The following is a 19,851-nucleotide window of genomic DNA, read 5'->3' as shown; positions in this document are numbered from 1 at the left end:
GAGACATATGCAGAGAGAATCGTATGAGGGATCGTTGTGGACTTGCTCCTTCCACATTTTGGAGCTTCGAACTATGAGATCGTTTTCTTATCGAGGGAAGAAAATTTAAGCATCATGAACACAAATCCTACGAAGCAAAGAGGAAAATTAACGATCAAGCTAAGAACATACACCTCCAAATGCCACTCGGTGTACGAGCTAGTGCATATATCGATTCAATTCCGTGATCAACAACCAAATCCTACCTAAAGAAAGGAGAAAAAACAGAACGGATAGGACGAACCGATCGCAACGAGATTCAGAGCGAGGCAACGGAGCGGATCACGACGACGAAGGCCGCGACGACGACGGAGAGGCGACGAGCGCCGCGGACGAGCAGCCGCGAGAGCAGAATGGATCGGAGGCGAGCGCGTCGACGAGCGACAGGACGACGCGGAGAGCGAATGAGGCGAGGCAAAGAAGAGCGAGCGACCGACCGACGAGAAGATCGGAGCACGAGGAGGCGGAGATGTCTTGGCGGCGATGGAGAGAGGCCCGCGGCGGAGATGAGGGCGACGACGAGGAGAGGCGGTCGAGCTCGTCCATCATGACGCGAGGTCGTCGTCGATGCAAGCGGAGATGAGGGCGTCGAGGTCGGAGTCGGGGAGCTAGTACTTGAGGGCGAAGGGGGGCGCGACGTCGAGGGTGGGGGAGACGGGGGAGGTGGCCGCGGAGGTGCGATTGACGGTGACGATGCAGGTCTCGCCGCCGTGGTAGAAGAGGGACTTGGAATGGGGGCGTGGGGCCACGCCTACGCAGTAACTGCACATTAGCGGAGCTTCAAAGAGGCGGAGGGTCGCGGCGGCGGCAGCTTCATCGCGGCGGAGAGAGACGTGGAAGAGAGATTGCAAAAGAGATCGCAGAAGAGGTGAGAGAGGGAAAGAGATGTGGAAGAGAGATGTAAGGGTTTCTTGTTTGGGTTTTCTTATTTGGGTTGGGTTTGGGTACCCAAGCCTAATAAATCCAAACAATATCCAATTTTTTTTATTGTTACCCAAACAAGTTGAGACCCAACCCGACCCAATAAGAAAATTTCATGTTCGGGTCGGGTCGGTTCGTGTTTCGGTTCGGGTATTGTGTTTGATTTTGACACCCTTAATTCAGATATCTATGAAGCCGTGTAATTTCACGTGTCCAACGATTCAAACAAAGATCAAAGAGAAATCAAAGCCTGCCCTAAATGACAAAGGAGGAACTTGTCCAAATTATCTTGCAGCTGACACAAGACGCAAGGTGTCCCGCAATCATCTACGGAGAAACGACTAATTATCTCCGTCATCTATATCCGTACGTATACATCTGAATACGACATGCATGTATAAATACATATGTACACGTACGCATTTGTCGGGGTAACGCAGTACGCTATTTAGTTACAGTAAAAATACCTGCAAACGCAGACCAATACTGATGGAATATACGATACGGACTTCATTATGTGCAATATAAGGTGCCTATGGAAATACATAATTTAACGTCTCCGGGACACGCGAAAGATTTTTTTTTACATGTAAAAGTGGCCACGGCCAATAGCTCAGATATATCAGGACCTTTTCGTGGCCATCACCATGCATGCTTCTATATACCTATATATGTTTCCTATAAGTTCTTATAGAGACTTTTCACATAATAGTATATGCACACATATATAACTATACACATATGTGCTGACGACCCAAAGGCCATTTTTTTTTTCACACGTACCATGGAGACGGTAGAGAAGACTCCCAGGCGTTGCCATCCATGAAATTCCCTGCAAAGTTGACGGGATCGTCCAAAACAGGGAAGTCCACTGACATTGCAGCCTCTTGCCATAATGACTCGTCCAAGAACGGCAAGTTCACGTTTGGGTTCCCCCACAGGTCGTTTTCCTCGATGTCTTGTCCGAGTTTGAGGCTGTCGTGGACCCGATCGACTGGATCGTTACCGTGAGCCTGAAAGCCATCATTAGAGATGGGCGTGGCTTGGGTGTTCTGAAGTTTAGGCGTCACATGAGCGATCACGGGAACAGGGGGTGCGACTGGTGGATTAGGGACCAAGTTATGAAAGATTTGAGCTTGGTTTCCCACAGGGTTAACAGCTTGGGTAGTAATAGCTGGAGCTAGGGCAGGAGGTTGCAGATTGGTGGTGGGTACGGCGGCATACAGCTCGGGCAAGTTCAGCTTCACCTCCGACCCGTACAGCTTCCGGGCAGCTGCATCGTAGGTGACCGCCGCATCGAGGGACGTGTCGAAGGTCCCGAGCCAGAGACGGGCGCCATGGTTGGGCTCCCGGATCTCGGCGACCCACTTGCCCCACGTCCTCTGCCGCACCCCCTTGTAGGTGCAGGAAGCATTCTCGGGACCACCTTTGCCCCTCATGCACCCCTTTCTCGAGCTCGCCTGGGCGGGCTTCCTGCCCTGCTTTTTCTCTCCCACCCCAGCCTTCAACATCCTCTCCCTCTCCCTAAAACGAAAAACCAGAAAGAACACCCAGACCCCACTACACCCAAGAAAAAGGACTGCACAGGAGTACAAAGACTGGAGGGGGACTTAGCAGTAAAGCTCACGGCTCGAAGGGCGAGCGCTATTTATGTACTGTCGCCAAGTAAGACCAAAGGCAAAAGGGGTAGGAGCAGATTAGAACCTACTGTAACGTGTCTGCACAGTGACACGGCAGAAGATACTTGGCATGAGGAACGGATTGGTCGTGTCAAGGAGGAGGGTCCTGTGTTCATGTGGGTCGGGCACACCTGGCTAGGGTGGGCAAATACAGAGAAGCAAAATTCCAAATTTGCTCATTTTCACTTTCTTTTTCCTTTTTTTCCCGTGGGATGGAGATTGGATAATCGTCATTCATCTTCGGGGGGCGGGAGTGCTCAGAAGAAACGACGGTTAAAAGATAAGCCCGTCCGGGAGTTCCCAGAAAATAGAAAAAGAATGAAGAGATTATGCCTATGACAAAACTTTTGCAGTGATCCCCCATATTCTCACGTGGGGGCGCATATAAAATTTCGTGGGGGCGCACATAAAATTTCGTAAAGAGATCCTGGAATTTCTTCATATCCTATCCACTGTTTGGTGAACTACGGATTTAAAGTCGGATAGGATAATTTTTTTTGCTATTCACGGGTCCGGAGGAGTTGGTGAAGGAAAAAAAGCCGAGAAATTTTTTTGGTGAAAGCGCACAAGGTGTGGGGATGAAGATAACGGCGAGTGGAGCGTAGGGTTTCTGGAAAAATAAGCATTAGAAATCCTATCCGGATCTATCCCACCTTCCCCCCTCGGATTTTTTTATCCGGGCTATATCCGGTCTATATCCGATCTTATCTTATCCTGGACCACCACCAAACACAGGATAGGATAAAACATATCCTATCCTGGCTTTGATCCGGTCGACCAAACGCAGCCTAAGTATTTCTTGCCCCCTCCCTCAAGGGGGGTGTCCTGTCCGCGCAGTTCCTCCTAGGCGGGGCCCACAAAATGGAGGGAGACTTCCCAGGAAGATCCCTTCCACATCGAATAATAATTGTTTAATTATAACATATTCCACAAAGGCCGAATTCATTGCATTTGCCTATTTTGCACAGTTCATGTGTAATTAATGCATTAAAAAGAAAAACAAGCAGAGGCAGACCCGAACTTGATACATCTCCCCTCCCACTCCTTCTCAACAATCGACTTGCCTCACCAGATAAAGATAAAGCTAGTTCAAGTTACGGAAGAACATACTATAGAGTGAGACGTGTATAAATTGCGCAGGGATAAAACCAATATCCGATCGAAGGAGGACACTAGACGCTAGAAAAGTCAGAGAAAAGATGAAACTGAAGTTACCGCCTTTTGTGTCGGGTTGACGGCATTGTCGACGCTATGAGAAATAAATAACTCAACTACCGTCTGCTGCTGTTGATTGACGAAAAACTCCTCGAGATCGCGACCGGTCTCATTTGTCCTGTGACACGGCTCGAGTAAAAAGACAACGGACGAAACCGTTTCCTGCGTGCATTGACATTTGCCAAAACCCATGCATGAGATCTCTCATAAGTGCCAGATTTCACAATCTAATTCTGAGTTTATTTAGGTAAGGATGTCTCTAATGCCATGCTTAGCTAGACACGCCAGTCTGTTGTTTTGAAAACTTTATCATGATCTAGGTCAATGCAGCTATTAACCTCAACAGAAGGGATAAGACATGACTAGACATATTACAGCAATAATGTCACAACAAAATCAGATCTTCATCGCCTACAAGAAGATTAGAGAGATAGCTCGCATTCCGACTTACAAATATGCAGATATATACAAGGAACCACAAGAGGGTGACAGCAAGCACCTGATTTTCTTCGAGCCGTATCTGGCTCAGTAGTTGCTATCCCAATTTTCCCGTGTCTGCATGTACAGATGGCCACAAAAGCCTACCACCTTAATGCATTCTAGCTCAAAACACGGTTAAAGAAACACCTCCAGGATTTAGCAACCCCATTACCATTATGATCTTGAAGCTAGTTCCAAGAGTTCATTGAGTTCCTTGCACTTCCTTAAAGCTGCTCTTATCTCATCCAACATCTCATTTATTCTGATGCCTTTGCTGCATCAGCCAACAGAAGGACAATAATATTAGTTGTTGGAAGAAAATTTTCTAACAAATTGAAAAGGTGATACCTTGCAAATTAAATTTTGGGACACGAGCGTGGGAATGTCATAAAATTAAAAAATCCAAATCAAAAGCAAAGACGAAAATAAGGTAAGTTTATTTTGTGGTGACCATCAACATGACAATGCAAATCCACCTCTAAAGAAAACATAAAGCAGAGTTTCATTTTTCTCAGGTAAACATTCTAAAGCTGCATCCGAATTGATCAATGTACTAAAAAATCGGTCACACATGCTCCAACTGAGAGACCGAGAAGGAAGAAGTCTGTCATAGAGAATAATATTGAATCATAACTCCATTGTTTTCATTAAAAGAAAATTGAGTACACTTTGGTTGCACTATAATCGTGTCTGCATTAAAGCATGGGTGCTGTGAGACTACAATACATCTGCGATCCAAGAAGGGCCTTGAGTTTAAAAATGTCTGTTTCAGTAATCTCATTTTTAATTATGTACAAACAGACCTCCGTCTATGCCCGTTCACTTGCATAGATTGACACTATCTTTGAGAAGCTAAGGCTTTATTTGGGAAGTTGAGGTGGGGGAAAATCAGGTGGAAAATTTTATAGCATTTAGGTTCCATTTGTTTCGCGAAAAATGAACGATTTAGAAAATATGTTCCTAAAAATGATTGTTTGTATCGCTTACAAAAATGAATGAATAAAAAATATTATCCTCGTCCATGAAAATGTTTAGACATAAATTGTTGTGGGTTTTCATTCACTAATTATTTCAAGTGATACAAGCGATCATTTTTAGGAAAATGCTTTCCAAATCGTTCATTTTCCGTAAAACAAACGAAGCCTTAAAGTTTTTCGTGAGAATGAAAAGGAGATAAGATTTACAATTGTGAAAATGTTCTTTGCATATTCCCTTCCCTCATGCTTCCATACATAACATAAAGAAAGGGCGGGGAAACAAAATTTGAGGAGAAAATTTCAAATTTCCCTCTCTCCCTCACACAAGTTTTAGAATCTCTCTCATTTTCCACCCCAATTTTCATCCCTTCCTTTCTCTAGCTTTCCAAGCAGAGTTTTTTAGTTTTTATACAGTAGAGAACCAGTAGACTACTGCTAAATTCAGTGAATCATTACTTCAATATAATCATATAAGGGAAGCAGAAGGGGAATATGAATAACAGAATCATTGTATAACTCATATGAAAGGGGTAAAAACTTACAATACATCCACAAAGAGAGATAGGGTAATCAAGCAAACCAAAAAAAAGGACATTTCAGCCCAGGTTGCTGAACAACAGTACCCAATAAGAATTTCCACCTCATATCCAGTAAAAGGTTAACTACTTTTGGTATAGTCGTCGCAGAATTAAAAAATTGAAAAGTTACTATTCAGATAGGAGCTTGAAAGGAAGTTCAAGATGAAATGATTATCATTAAAAAGGGGGTTGACCAAAAGCTAAAGTGAAGAAACAACCCACAATATTGCAAAAGTTCCAAATTTGACTAAATATTTGCAGCCTACTCTATTGCAGTCTGCGTTGAACAAGTTACAATGAAACGAAATCTATGATGACCCGCATTTCCATTGCAACCAAGGCTTCTTTCTTCAATAGAATGAGAATTCCGTGTGTGCACATGCATGCACACAACATGTATGTGAGCACATGCACATGTTTACATTAGTTAAATTGTAGGACTCCATCTAGAACAGTGCATGTATGCTTGTACATGCTAAAAAACTATGGACAAAAAGCAAGGGAATTACTAAATTGGTGCAGAAGGATAAAGAAAGTTAAGGATCTAGGACTCACTCAAAGAGAAGCCACAACCCCCAAAACCATATAAATTCAATGAAGAGAAATGAGAATGAGAACTGGTCTTACAGGACACTGACGGCTACAACAGCAAGTGGGCCCGGATAGTCCTCAATTTCTTTATCCCTTCTGACATCAGAAACATGTGAAGAAAGACTTTCCTCGTTTCCACTGTCGGAAGAGCTAGACCTCATTCCTGACTCAGGTGGCTTCCTTTCAGATCCAATTTCTAGTATCTTTTGAGTCAAATGTGAAACTCTATCCCCAGCCTGTAATATAAGAAACCCAAGTATAACTAGTGATTGCAGATCCCAAAAACAAGGAAGAAAGGACATTATTTGAGGGAGGACATACAACTAAAAACCTCATACCTTGGGAAGGTCAATTTTATTTAAAACCACAATATATGGTCGTTCCAGGTAGTCAGGATTGTACATCCGCAATTCCTGCAAAGTCGTCGTTAGGAGAATTTAGGCCACAATAAAGAAAAGCAGCTTAAAGAAACATTGATGTCATAATAAATGCTTCACACAGTACACGAGGAAGATGCATGAACTGTAAAGAAGCATATAATGAACAAAAAGAGTGAACATTGTCAACAGACACTGTCTTCTTGAATCTATAAACCTCAGGTTTCTCTCTGAACACGAGTCTCTAAAGGTAAACCAAGTTCTTTACAGAACCATCTGAAAAGGCAAAAGGATGCATTGCATAAATGATCCATGAATTAGTTACCCCGAACAACTATTCACTTAGGCAATTGGTGGGTCCTAAGAAATCTGCTTGTTCTATGTACATGTCATGGAAAAGGCATTAAAAAGACTGAGGAGTAATTAATAGCATAAGTGACCTAAAGAGTAGCTCTTACACTGAAAAACGAATAAGATAGTTGATCTTGAGTAAATAACTATGAAAATCTAACCCGGTGCATCGCATTCAATTTAGTTTGAATGGATGCTAAAAGAAACAAGACTTGATGAGTTTCAGGATGGGTAAGTCTTAATGGAATAGAAGCTCAATCAGATCTACCTCTTTCACAGTTCTGTAGTCATTCACCGGGTCCTCAGCTGCTGCATCAACTACATGGACTAATAGCCGAGTTCTCCTTAGATGCCTTAAGAAGTTGCGACCAAGTCCCTGCTTAGAAGATAAACTTAGCAAATTCATGGCCAGAGTAAGCTGCACTATGATATGAAGAAGATAGAGTACTACCTTCCCAAGGTGTGCCCCTTCTATCAGACCAGGCAGATCTGCCAATGTTGCTTCAGATGAATATTTCCCAGCCCCTAAATTGGGATCACCATCGAGGCGCCCAAGGTTTGGCATCAAAGTTGTGAATGGGTAATCAGCAATATCAGGTTTTGCATGTGTTATGGCTGCCAAGAGAGTTGATTTGCCAGCATTCGGAAGACCCTATACAAAATCAAAACAACATATACATGCTACATCAACATCAAAGGCTGGTAAACATGTACCAAAAGGCTCTTTCCCATGATCTAGGGTTGGCCCAGTTGTCAGAGACCCTTTCCAAGCCACTAACACTGGGTTCTAGCCTCACCAACCCCTCCCTACCTTATTTAACCTAGGAGAAAGGTCAAACTCAAATCCTTTCTTCATTCTTCTCTATTTATCTTATATTTGAGTCAACTCAACCACGAGTTCATCAAATACACATTGATGGCTGCAACTCGTAGTCATTCAAATTATTTATCCCCACAATTACTAAGTCAAATGTAGCTGCTTGAAGTATAGTAGAAACCCATGCTTCTATAATAGATTCATGCAAAAAAAAGAAGGTAATAATCCAAAGGTACACATTCAACATTGTCGCTCAGGTATCTTGTACCAACTGCAAATCCATGATTTGAAGATTGAAAGCTATAAGACCAATTTCCACCGAAGTCTCTAATTGAACAGGGTAAAAGCAACCAAACCATATGAACTACAGATGAAAACGTAAATAAGTGGAAACAGCAGGTGAAAAGGGTTTTCCATTACTGCGGTTCTCAAGTTCAAGTCTACAGATCATTGCTTCAGCCACTAGGCTTGTACAATGACCATAACGGATGCAGCCACTAGTCTACAGATCATAGTCATTCAAATCATTGTTCTCAAGCTCAGGTATCTTGCACATCCCTTAGGGTATGCGGGAGGTGGGATTTTTTAATCCCATCTCTCGAACAATGACCATAATGGATGCAGGGCTCAATTCCAAGGAAATTATGTGGAGGCCTAGGTCCGGGGGGGATGCATAGCCTGGGCTAGGTGGGGCTGCATGAAGAAAAAATATACAAATAACTGCTTCAGAGTACAACTAAAAGGCTAACACCAAAATGAAAGCTGAAATCATGATTTCACTACTAGTTTAATTTGTTCTTGTTAAGCTCTGCCTAATGGAACAGTAAAACTCACCACCAAACCAACATCTGCTACAACACGTAGAATCAACTCCAAACTAACCTCTTCCCCGGGCTGACCAAGAACTAGAACCTGAAATTAGATAAAAATGATAAAGTAGGACATAAAGAAACAAATAATGTGGACAAAGAAAATGATATGACTTGCCAGCAGAATCACATGAAAGTCAAAAAACAAAATCAAATTTCTGCAAAAGTTCATGAGATGCATTGGAGTAAGACTATAATTAGGTGAAATCTATTGGAAGAAATTTAATTAACTGATACGATGTCAACACTTGACGATTTCAGGTGACATTAACGCAGATCTATGGCATATGGTAGCAAGCCTAAGCTCATATATTTTCAGCGTGCTTCAAGCTTCAGTAGCATGAATATTTCACGATTAATTATGCACAAGACACAAAAGGAGTGTCATGGAAATCCAGTATTAACTCCAAGTACATGCAATTCCATGTCAAGACACCTGTCTACCAAACCAAATGCAACTCAATGGCAAGGTAAGAAAGGGTTCAGCTAATGGAGATGAGCCATAGTCAGCCTAAAGATTCCATAATATATAAACTTATGTCAAAGCAACTCAAACGAAAAAATTCGAAAAAATGAAAGCTGGTGCTACTCAAAGACCAGCCTCCATCAGAAAATATCAGACAGAATCAATGACAGGAATAAGTTCACGTGAATCTCGAATATAATCAATGCAAGATGATTATGAGCAGTCAATCTTGAGGATGGAGAGACATTTTTTATACCTTATCACTGTCATCTCTCATAACATTGGTCGTAAGCGTCATCAATTTCTTCCTTCTATGTTCAGGAATTTCTAACAGGCTAATCTGCCAAAACACCAACTTATGTAAGAAGCCGACTTACAAAGATATCAGCTTTATAGAAAGCTCCACAGAGTTCCTGCTTATATTATGGGCATGCAACTAACAAAACTCGAGGTAAATTCACGACGCACTAACATTTTGCGACCTTTAGAATTGCGTAGATTCCTATCTTACAGCTGTCGGCACCCGCAATTCATTTTGCATTTGGGAAAATGCAATTGTAAACCACGTTAAGAATGGAGAAAAAAGCAATAACTTAACAGCAACATGACATAGCATTATAGAAAGAAACACACAAATGCTTTTGACCACCAATTGACATATCTAGTTTTATTAAACTGAATTGACTCACCCCTCCTTGTCCGCCTCTTGCGACAAGAACTTCATCCCCTGGATTTGCCAAATCAGCCAACAACTTCCCTCGCTTACGTTTGACAACTGTTCCTGGGGTACGAACGATCGCAGGAGTAGACCAAAAGGACAAGAAACTAGTTAGTTCGAGATGGTACAGTAGTAATATCTGCTTCAAGAGACCAGACGTAATCCTCCATTAAAACTAAATCAACAATTCCACCAACCTACAGGCACGGGAATGCGCAGAGCAGGAGCAGCGAATCCATTGTGCAATAGAGACGTCAAAACACCCATCGCGTCCACATTCCCGCCGCGCTTCGCGTTGTACCGGCTCCTCCCGTGAAACTCCAGCAGCGAATCCCTGGCTTCGTCCGCGTAGACCACCACGTCGCCCCCGTGTCCGCCCACGGGGAGCACGAGCGAGCCATCGAAGTCCCTCTTCAACGAGCCGCGCCTCCTCCTCGTCCTCTCCTTCTCGCGCTGCTTGCCGGAGGCCCTGTCCTGGCCGGGCATGCCGAGGACCGCGCCGTGACCCCCGTCACCGGACCGCACGGTGACGACCGCCCGGTCGAAGTACTTGTGAGGCTCCCGCGCGAGCGAGGCCGGGGTCGGGGACGGCGGCGATTCCTTCGCCCGAGCGGCCCTGCTGCACTCGATCGAGCGGTACCCGGCGGAACGCGAGAGACCGCGCCCGCTCCCCTCCGACCGCCGGCTGCACCTGCGCGGCGCGAAGGTCGAATCACGGGAACGGCGTTTTGCCCCCGACGGAAGAGCGAGAGAGTTGGAAGGGGAGCGAAGGGAGAAGGGGAGGGGAGATGAGAGAGGGAGTACCTGAGGGGAAGGGAGTGGCCGAAGAAGAGCGACGCGGCGGCGGTAGAGGGGATGATGCGGCGGCGGCGGAAGGAAGGTGGTGGCGGCGGCGGCTGAACCAGAGACGCCATTATCTGAAGAAGAAGGCTGAAGCAGAGTGGAGGAGGATCAGAGAGATAGAGATAGAGAGAGAGAGAGAGAGAGACGGGGGGGTTCACGATTTAGGCGGGTTTTCCGTAGGGGTCAGCACCGGGATCGATTCGGTCCGGTTCAATTCGGGAACCGAATCAAATCGATTTGGACCGACCGGTTCAAGGCCGGTTCTAGATAGAACCGGTTGTTGGGTTTCCCGATATCAAAGCCGGAACAGCCAGTTCCTATAGGGAACTTTTCATATCGTTCTGAAATCTCTTTTAAAAAAAAAAAAGAATTTTGCACCCATCGAAGAATTATATCATGCTCTTCAACATGAATAAACAACACAATGATTTAGCCAACAAATATTTTTACACTTAACTGGTATAACTTTTATATTGCATTCGAAAGCAAAAAGCGGTGAAGAAAACATATGTGAAAGGAAAAACTCTCCTCGATGTTGTTTGGAAAAGCAAATATCGACGATGAGCCGTAAAATTGATTTGTTCGGAAAAGAGAAAGAAATTGAGGGGAAAAAATATACTTATATGTCAAATGTCCTTTTTGTGCCTGCGAATAAGAGATGTTTTAAATGAATAATCTCGCCCCATTCAATGAATTTTTAGAAATATCTGCTTTAATTATTACGGACTATATACTGCCGTGCGTGCGAAGAAGACAAGGAAAGAAGGTGTAAAATTTGTTGCAGCGAGAGGTTATTTTTTGGAAATTAATAATTGGCCCACTAATTCCTTGGTTTCTTAATCAACGATAAATGTTTTGAGTAATGGCCCAAAGATATCAGTGAGACTAAACTTTGTTTATCATATTAATTATGGGGTGAACAAAAAATGGTGGGGACCCAAGTGCCCATTTTGCATCCTCAAAATCTTCACCTAATTTATTTCTAAGCCCTTCCAAACATGGTATTTCAATTTCTCCACCCCACTTTTCGTCCTATTCTCATTCCTTTCTCCGTTTGACGTGCTCTTTTCCCTTTTACATTCGATGTTTAATTTTGCCCTAATACCATACACTCAAAATAAAAAACTGGGACCTCTCGAAATTATTGAAAATATTATTTTTGTAGTCCTTTATTCTTGGAAAAACATATCTTCGACGGGAAAGTTAACAACTCGTAACTAAAACTAAGCCGGACCAAACAGATTTGATGTTATATTTAGATTTTGGGAGTATGAAAAAGGTTTTTATTTTCGCGACAAACACCCTCGAATTTTCTTAACATATTTAAGTTTTCAACACTAGGAATGACCATAATACTTCTCATAATTCTTGAATACTTTTGTTTGGAAGCAAATCCCACTTTTTTTTCACAATTGAAATATAAAAATTGTTTTAAATGTTTAAGAAATAGTAACATGTATAAATATATATATATGGTGAAAAATTCAAACAGCCTTTTTGGTTATTTTTTGGTGATCCTTAGGACTCACTTTTACGAGTACCTAAAAAGTAGCTGTTGTTTCTCTCACTTGGTTACCAAAACAAGAAGCTGTCAGTTCTTTCGAAGGGATGCACAAGTAACACAATCAAATTAAGAAAATCCAGAAAACGCCTAATCACGTAATGAACTTGAGGCTAGTAACCATGAATAGATCATATTATGACTGGCAGAAACAGTGGATCCGCAGGGTGGCCGATGAATGTGTATGCTGACAACCGAAGATAAACAGATTTAATCACCTCGACACGGCAAAGTTCAGCTCTTGGAAGAATTCAACTATGATGCAGAAAAGAAACATGTACACCGGGAGCTCTCGTCATACACAGATCATGTTTGACGACATTACTCATTAGCAGCAATAATCCGGATTCAGAAAGGCGATCTGCCGCCACTTAAGAACCCGCTTGAGATCGGAGAAGCTCTATGATTTGCTTAAATGGCCTGCACTTCTCTGAACTTGAACTTCCGCTTGTGCTTATTTTGTTGGTCCAGAGTAGGACTACCGAATAAAGGACGGTCCGTTTTCTTGGATCCCCATCCCTTACTTTGAACAAGGAGTTTGATCGTAGACAAACTGTCCGATGGTGACAACGATGATCGATACAACATTGCCAGAATCCCACCACAATCTCCTCGCGAAGTTATGCTGAAAAGTTTGGAAAAAGTCAGCAAAGATCGAAAGAATGAACCGTGCTTCTGAATACTGAATACTAGCACCGCCTAAGTCAGGCTATTTTCATTGTGCCAACCTCAGATGAGGAATCATTTTCGTAGTCTACCCTATCATTTAACCCAGAGTAAAAGACAATTTCACGGGCCCTTCTGCAAACAAATTTTTCAGTAGATGGAAAGCACATAAATCACCCCCTACTTATGGATGAAATATGCTCAGAAAGCCAACTTAGGTCCCTAATTGATCTGCCGAGCTATTTGATAAGCCAGCAAAGTACGAGGCCTAGCATCCATCTATAGCAACTAGCATTCTCTTCACAGGTTTAGCTTTGAACCATCAGTTTTGACAAACAGTTAACAGTGCATTTCAAACATCGGAGAAGACGCGGTAATGCAGGTGGATCACAAAATATGCTTGCTCGAGACAGGAAACAGCAAATAAGCAGAGTCCCAGAGCGCCATAGAAGAATAAGCTCGTCTTATATGATTCGAAAAAGACCCCACTCATTGTTGATAGGCAGTAGATGTAGTTCATTTCGCACGACTAAGAGGAAGATCAAGTGACCAAGTCCCTCTTTTCTTTCGTGGCTAGATGGAAGATGAGTATGAGCCAGTAGCAACTGAGAAGGTTCATTTGTTTCTTTACATTTTTTTTCACAGGAAGCATTACATTTTCGATTCAAACTAACAAATCCTTTTTAGCTCGACGAAAATTACATGACGGGGACATTGCTAATATCCCAATTTTAGAGCCAATCTAATGGATAGCAAGAGTTAACCATGTTTTGCTAGGCATGAAACTGCACTTCTTTCCTAAACATTCAACATGCCAATTGAAACCATGCCCAACATCAATATGATTAAACATGTCTTCCAATTCAAGGATTGTGCTTCGCTTCTGCATTCAATCCGAATTCTACAAGCAGAGCAACAAGTGCAAATTCCATTGCTACCCAATCAACATATTGCATTGAACAATCACCAATAGTTTCCAACAAAAGAGAGAATGTATGACACTTGTAAAGCTAAACCAGAACCAACCTCTGGAATCGATCACGACGAAGGGAACACATCCTTCACCGCAGAGGCGGCGGTCAAGTAGTTGAGCGTGTTCCTCAACGTCTCCTTCTCCCTCCTCAGCCTCGCCGCCGTGTCCTCCAATTCGAGCAACGCCTGCTGCTCCCGTGGCGCGCCCTCGAACGTGCTTCCGACGAAGAACGAGAAGGGCGTTGGGAACTGATTCTTCCTGAGGTCCTGCGCTTCCTTCTCTCCCTTCCCATTCAACCGATTCGACAGCCTGATCACGTCCTTCATGTACGCCTCCACTTCGCCCGCCAGCGACTCGACGTCGTCGCCTCCGTCGCTGGACGGCCTGTCCTCGAGCCAATCGACCCGCGCCACCAGGTAGGGCTTCGTGCGGACGACGCCGGTGACCCGGAACCGCTCCTGCCCCTTGCAGATGAGGAAGAACCGGTCGTCGGCGAGGCGCTCGTGCTTGACGACCTCGCCGACGCACCCGACGTCCGCCGTGCCGGAGGCGGCGTCGGCGTACACGACCCCGAAGCGGAGGTCGGTCTGGAGGAGCGTGTGCATCATCACCCGGTAGCGGAACTCGAAGATCTGGAGGGGCAGGACGGCGCCGGGGAAGAGGACGAGGGGGAGGGGGAAGAGCGGGAGCTCGGCGGCGTCGGAGGAGGGCGCGGGGCCGGCGCGGCGGTGCTCCGGGGAGGAGGAGGAGGAGGCCCTGCACCGGAGGGAGCCCGGCTTCCGCCGGCGCCGCCGGTGGTGGGGAGGGGGAGCCAGGGAGGAGAGACGGGGACAGGGGTGGTTCGGGGAGGAGGAGGAGGCGGCGGCGGCGGCGGCGGCGGCGGCGGCGAAGGAGGTCTTGGGAGGAGGAGGAGAGAGCGGAGGGCAGTGAAGAGGGAAGGCCATTGTTGATGGGTTTTGCTTTAGAGAGAGAAAGAGAGAGCTGCATTTAGATGTGGAGAGAGAGAGCGGCCATTGTTGAGCTTCACGGCGGGGACTGTTGTGACCGAGAACTGTGCTGTGTGGACTGCAATGGGCCATGGACAAGAGATATGTGTGGACCGTGAGGTTGGCTACGCTATCCTTGGTGCACTTGGCTAAAGGAGAGGAGACCTCGCCGTGCCGCCTATGTAGCCGGACTTCGCGACGGAGCATGAGCCCGTGGCTCGGCTCGACCGAGGCCTTTCAATAGAAACTTGCATTGTCCACCACCACTCTCAACTAGACTTGGACCCGTTCGATAGCTCGACCCAAAAGATAAAAAACTGTTTGAGAGCCCTACGAAATAAAGGATCGGAGACTAGGGATGAGGACCGGTCCTGGTCGAACCTAGGAACTAAAGCCGGATTTGGACCGAATTGGTGCCGGTTCCTAGTTCCCAAAATTTGGAATGGTCGAAACCAGACCAACGGAACAAGATCGATAGAACTGATTGCCCTAATAGAATATTTAGGACGCGAGTGAGTAGTTGGTCATTCCTCTTTCAGTTCTTCATCTTCCTCGGCATACTCTTAGAGTGGTGGCTGCTTTCAAGTCTCTCATCAGTTCTTCGTCTCGCTCGCCGCTCACGCTCAATCTCACACTCGATGCTCAGTTCCTGCGATCGTCTCCTCTCCCTCATTCGTTGCCGTAGGAAGCCCCTCTTCTTTGCACACAAAAATCAGGTAAATTTCTTGGTTTTTTTATTTATTTATCTTTCCTTTTGTTTTTGCTTGCACCGGCAAATCTCTTCTTCTAGGGGTTGAATTTAACCTTGGAAGGAGTATTTGGGCTAGGGCTGGCGTTGTCGTCTGGATCAAAGGGCTCGCGAGGGTTAGGATTGCTGGGTTTGGAGGAGACGGAAGTGAGAGCAAAGAGATGTAACCAATGCGGCAATTCTTCGTGCAAGTGTTGCCATGGTCAAAAGAATCTATGCATGTATTAGAAAGAAAGAAAAAAGTATAGCCTGTCCCGGTCTAACCAACCGGTTCCCAGGTTGACACGATCGGTTCCCGGTAACTGGTCATGTCTAGTCCGGTTCTCAAATTTCCAGGTAAGAACCAACTTACTTTGAAACCGATCATCCTTATCAGAGACAATTTAGATGAGCTTTGCTAGGAAAAATAGCGAGAAGCTCGTTTTGACCCAATTAGGCCTAAGCCAAGCCCAATTCAACCAGATTTGTAAACATTTCCGAGTCCTAACATTGAGGCCTAGTCCGGTCCAATCAGGCCCAGACTTGCCCAATGATCAGTTCTACTCATATATAGTCGGTAGTGCCTATTGTGTATTCCAATCTAGTAAAGCATGTGGATCTTAACCTCATAGGCAATGATACATCATCTCACCACGAAGGAGTAAAATTGATCTCCTTTTCAATGCCGGATTCGGTATACTAAAAACGGATGTTTATTTTAAAAAAAGATTGGAACCTAAAATGTTATGAAGTGCATAAATCACGTGCCTATAACGTACCTCATTAATCTCATGATTTAAAATTTGACCATAAAAAAAATCTCATGATTTAAACAAGACAAGAGAAAAAAAACTTCAGCGAATGCGAACGAAACGAGAATTGAAAATTTTAATCAATGGGTGCAACTTCGTCTCTACATGTTTCTGGAAGAATATTTTTATTCCTAAGTCTATGTGACAACAAATAAATTTCCTCTTGCAATCTAATTGACCATTCAAATCCAACACATTGTCGTGGTCGCCCCCGTGGCATGTTATGTTATAGCCGAGGAGACTTCCACTTCACATCACCAAATCCTGTTTAATAAGATTAGATAGATGCAATTTGACTTGGAATCGCCGTGTAGAAAACATTTTTAATCCTAAGCTACCCGAAAAGCCACGCGGAATATTTCCATTCTAAACTTCCAAATTTTTTTGGTTCCACCCTGAATTTTGATTTTGGTCCTCATTTCATGTCACTCTCAACTGCGTTTTGGTAGATGTTTTTTTTTTGGTCTGTTGTTTGGTAGATGTTGGTCGCATCAATTTTGTCGCCGTTTTTATTAGATGTTTATACAAATCATCGGTCGAATCTTGGTCAGCTCTCGATTAATCTTAGGTCAATTTTAGCGATTTTCTTTTCGTAAATTGGGAGCAAAATTTGAAGTGTGAGCAGATCTGGGGTAAAAATCGAGCGGGAGGAGAAAAGATACGGCACAAAGATTAGCTGGGAACCTTTTGTAAGATGGAGTGTTGTTTTTGGATTTAGAGTAGAGCTATCAAAATAGGATATAAATCAATTTCTTAACCCATATTTGATTAATCGAGTTGTTATATGTGTTAATTATATTCTGTAAATGAATCATAAATGGGTTTAGAACGGTAAAGACCAAAATAATTTCGATGTTAAATGAGTCAAACAACTCGCTTAAATTCCAACCGATCTCTGTAACTCTTTTTTCACTCTCTCTCGCATCCTCGTTCACTCCGTGCTCCACAAATTTTCCTAGATTAAGTTCAATACGGAAGTGTTTTAACAAATATAGATCGGACATGAGTTACTAAATTTATATTACATAAAAATGTGTCGACACAGGTAAGACGGGTCAATTCGGGCCGGACCATTTTCGACCCGGCCTGACCCGCGAATAAACGCAAAGTGCGGTGGCATACGAGCAAATAAACGCGCCGAGGAAGGTGCGTTTTGGTAATTGAGCCGAACCGTTCGGCTATAAATCACAGGATCCCCCGACCGACACTTTTACGTACGACACATTTGATTCGAGAGAGAGAGAGGTAGAGAGTGGGAGGGAGGGAGAATGGCGGAGGAAGGGCAGGTAGTCGGCTGCCACACCGTCGAGAAGTGGAAGGAGCAGCTGCAGAAGGGGACCGGCTCCAAGAAACTGGTATCGCTGTCGATTCCCTCCTCCGCCGCCCCCCTCTTCTCTCTGCGATCCTCCTGTTTTCCGTCTTCTTTCTCTTTTCCCGCCTTTTTACTCGAAACTCCGTGTGTGTTTGTGTGTGTGTGTGTGTTTGCGCGCGCGCGCGTGTGGATCTGGTTTTCGTTCGACCGCTTGTGAGGATCATCGAGATTTCTTCTTGCGCAGCGAGATCGGGTGCGCTGTTACGTCTCGCGTTTGATGGGTTTCCGGTAATGCGGTGCGGGTTTGGTGCTAGCGTAGCTCTTTAGCCTCTCAGGTGGGTGGACGGTGGTGAAAAGCGATGATTTTGCCGAGACGATACCCATCTCTTGTCCCCGTCTCGCTTTTACAAGCACAGATTTTTGCACATGGGTTGCTGCGCGATAGCTCCGTTTTGCGTGCGTGCGGTTTGTCTTGTTCTTGTTGTGTTTTTCGCCCCCTCTGTGCCGGTTATGCTATGCGGACGGCAGCGGTGGTGGTGGTGATGTCACTTTTTTTCCTTATCCCGAGGAAAAGGGCTTGCTGATGGTTGTTTTCTCTCTTGTTGTGGGTTGCTCTTCGTTTGGACAGAAGTGTATGGAGATGAGGGGTTTTTTTCGGCTTTTATTAGGATTGTTTGGGGGGGCCTCTCAGCCTTAGCATATGCCCAGGAGGCATTTGCAAAGTAGAAAGCAATGACTTTCAGTTTCGATTAAGTATATGCACAGGAGGTCTATGTGAACACCTGTACCTGGCTTTGCATTGACTTTCAGTTTCCCTTGAGTAGTTAAAGAATTGGTGCTCTAGGATGGACAAGGCCCTTAGCAAAAATTCTCTCTGCAATTTGTTGCGAAGAGGTTTCTGCTATTCCAGAGCCAAATTCGGATGAGTTCCATCTGTATCCGTAGCTCTAGAATTACTTCCGTGCTCTTCTTCTCTCAAAACAACTCATTTGATGAATAGCATTCTTTCTGATTGTTCTGTTCTTGCTAAAGTCGATCTCAGCCTGTTCATGCCAGTGACCTTGAAAAGAGTTTTTTCTGCGCGCCTATAAGGCTGTTTGTTATAAAACTTCTTCAAATTATCGCGACTTTCACGTTTCGAGCTTACTAGACCCGAGTCTTCAAACTGGGCGACATTACACATCGCCTTGCATTCCTATGCGACTGTTGCCAGTGTTCGCTGAAAGAGAAGATCTTTGCTAGGTGGTGGTGGATTTTACTGCTTCATGGTGTGCGCCATGCCGTATCATGGCCCCAGTCGTTGCTGAGTTGGCCAAGAAGATGTCCAATGTTCTGTTCCTGAAGGTGGATGTGGATGAATTGCAGGTAAGCGTGTGCCCAAATCTTTTCTGGCTTTAGGGTTTACCACAAGCAGCTTTGGCTAGGCTTCATTCGGCTGAATATTTGGATTATTGCCGCTATTTTTTTGTCCGCAGTCTGTTAGTGTGCAGTATGAAGTGGAGGCAATGCCAACTTTTTTACTCTTTAAAGAAGGCCAGGTCGTGGACAAGCTTGTGGGTGCACGGAAAGACGAATTGCAGGAATTGGTCGCCAAACATGCAACTGATGCAGCTGCCGCTTGACTGTGAATTTAGCGCTCCTTTGAAATAAATAACCAGCTTAATTGTTGGGTACTCTGCAATCTTTATGCTTGGTGTGTACTTCTAGCTCCCTTGGATATCGCCTTCTGACGTTACTAGTGGGAGAAAAAGCTACTTGCTTGTTATATGGTTGATGTAATGTCATCAGTTGGCGCCTGTGATATCGCTATCTCTTGGAATGAGCTAAGGTTTGGCCGCATGCTTTGTTGTGCCAAAATTTCGGTAGGCGGTTTCTTGATTGTTGTTGCTGGAA

The 19,851-nt window shown here is 44.5% G+C and overlaps 4 protein-coding genes across 9 annotated transcripts; 1 reads left to right on the top strand and 3 right to left on the bottom strand.

Moving 5' to 3' along the window:
• Positions 1 to 1,235: 1,235 nt before the first annotated feature.
• Positions 1,236 to 3,029, bottom strand: LOC115670022 (dehydration-responsive element-binding protein 2D-like). Its single transcript, XM_030591213.2, has one exon. The coding sequence runs from the start codon at positions 2,469 to 2,471 to the stop codon at positions 1,734 to 1,736; it is 738 nt and encodes a 245-aa protein (XP_030447073.1). The 5' UTR covers positions 2,472 to 3,029; the 3' UTR covers positions 1,236 to 1,733.
• Positions 3,030 to 3,517: 488 nt separating this feature from the next.
• Positions 3,518 to 11,071, bottom strand: LOC115670051 (probable GTP-binding protein OBGC2). 5 transcript variants are annotated; one of them, XM_056321364.1, is made up of 12 exons: positions 10,883 to 11,071; positions 10,276 to 10,769; positions 10,050 to 10,141; positions 9,617 to 9,700; positions 8,860 to 8,937; positions 7,660 to 7,860; positions 7,477 to 7,584; positions 6,819 to 6,893; positions 6,517 to 6,716; positions 4,507 to 4,608; positions 4,354 to 4,435; positions 3,518 to 4,016 (listed from the first exon to the last, which is right to left on the bottom strand). In XM_056321364.1, the coding sequence occupies exons 1-10, from the start codon at positions 10,990 to 10,992 to the stop codon at positions 4,509 to 4,511; spliced, it is 1,542 nt and encodes a 513-aa protein (XP_056177339.1). In that variant the 5' UTR covers positions 10,993 to 11,071; the 3' UTR covers positions 3,518 to 4,016; positions 4,354 to 4,435; positions 4,507 to 4,508. The 5 variants fall into 5 exon arrangements, with proteins under 5 accessions (XP_056177339.1, XP_056177338.1, XP_056177340.1 ...); XM_056321363.1 differs by having other exon boundaries at positions 4,354 to 4,409; XM_056321365.1 differs by having other exon boundaries at positions 4,354 to 4,608; positions 8,908 to 8,937.
• Positions 11,072 to 12,596: 1,525 nt separating this feature from the next.
• LOC115670030 (uncharacterized) lies at positions 12,597 to 15,141 on the bottom strand. Of its 2 annotated transcripts, none has more exons than XM_056321404.1 (2): positions 14,151 to 15,141; positions 12,597 to 13,107 (listed from the first exon to the last, which is right to left on the bottom strand). In XM_056321404.1, the coding sequence occupies exon 1, from the start codon at positions 15,063 to 15,065 to the stop codon at positions 14,187 to 14,189; it is 879 nt and encodes a 292-aa protein (XP_056177379.1). In that variant the 5' UTR covers positions 15,066 to 15,141; the 3' UTR covers positions 12,597 to 13,107; positions 14,151 to 14,186. The 2 variants fall into 2 exon arrangements, with proteins under 2 accessions (XP_056177379.1, XP_030447079.2); XM_030591219.2 differs by having other exon boundaries at positions 14,175 to 15,140.
• A 2,731-nt stretch (positions 15,142 to 17,872) lies between these two features.
• On the top strand, positions 17,873 to 19,797 carry LOC115669666 (thioredoxin H-type-like). The gene is made up of 3 exons (XM_030590818.2): positions 17,873 to 18,001; positions 19,201 to 19,323; positions 19,434 to 19,797. The coding sequence occupies exons 1-3, from the start codon at positions 17,915 to 17,917 to the stop codon at positions 19,578 to 19,580; spliced, it is 357 nt and encodes a 118-aa protein (XP_030446678.1). The 5' UTR covers positions 17,873 to 17,914; the 3' UTR covers positions 19,581 to 19,797.
• The last annotated feature ends 54 nt before the right edge of the window (positions 19,798 to 19,851 follow it).

The sequence above is a fragment of the Syzygium oleosum genome, unplaced genomic scaffold (assembly GCF_021117445.2).
Source record: "Syzygium oleosum isolate NSW1041296 unplaced genomic scaffold, Sole_v2.1 Sole_v2.22, whole genome shotgun sequence".
NCBI classification, from domain to species: domain Eukaryota; kingdom Viridiplantae; phylum Streptophyta; class Magnoliopsida; order Myrtales; family Myrtaceae; genus Syzygium; species Syzygium oleosum.
Note: the sequence above shows the minus strand (reverse complement) of the source record. Positions and strands in the feature narration are given on the sequence as shown.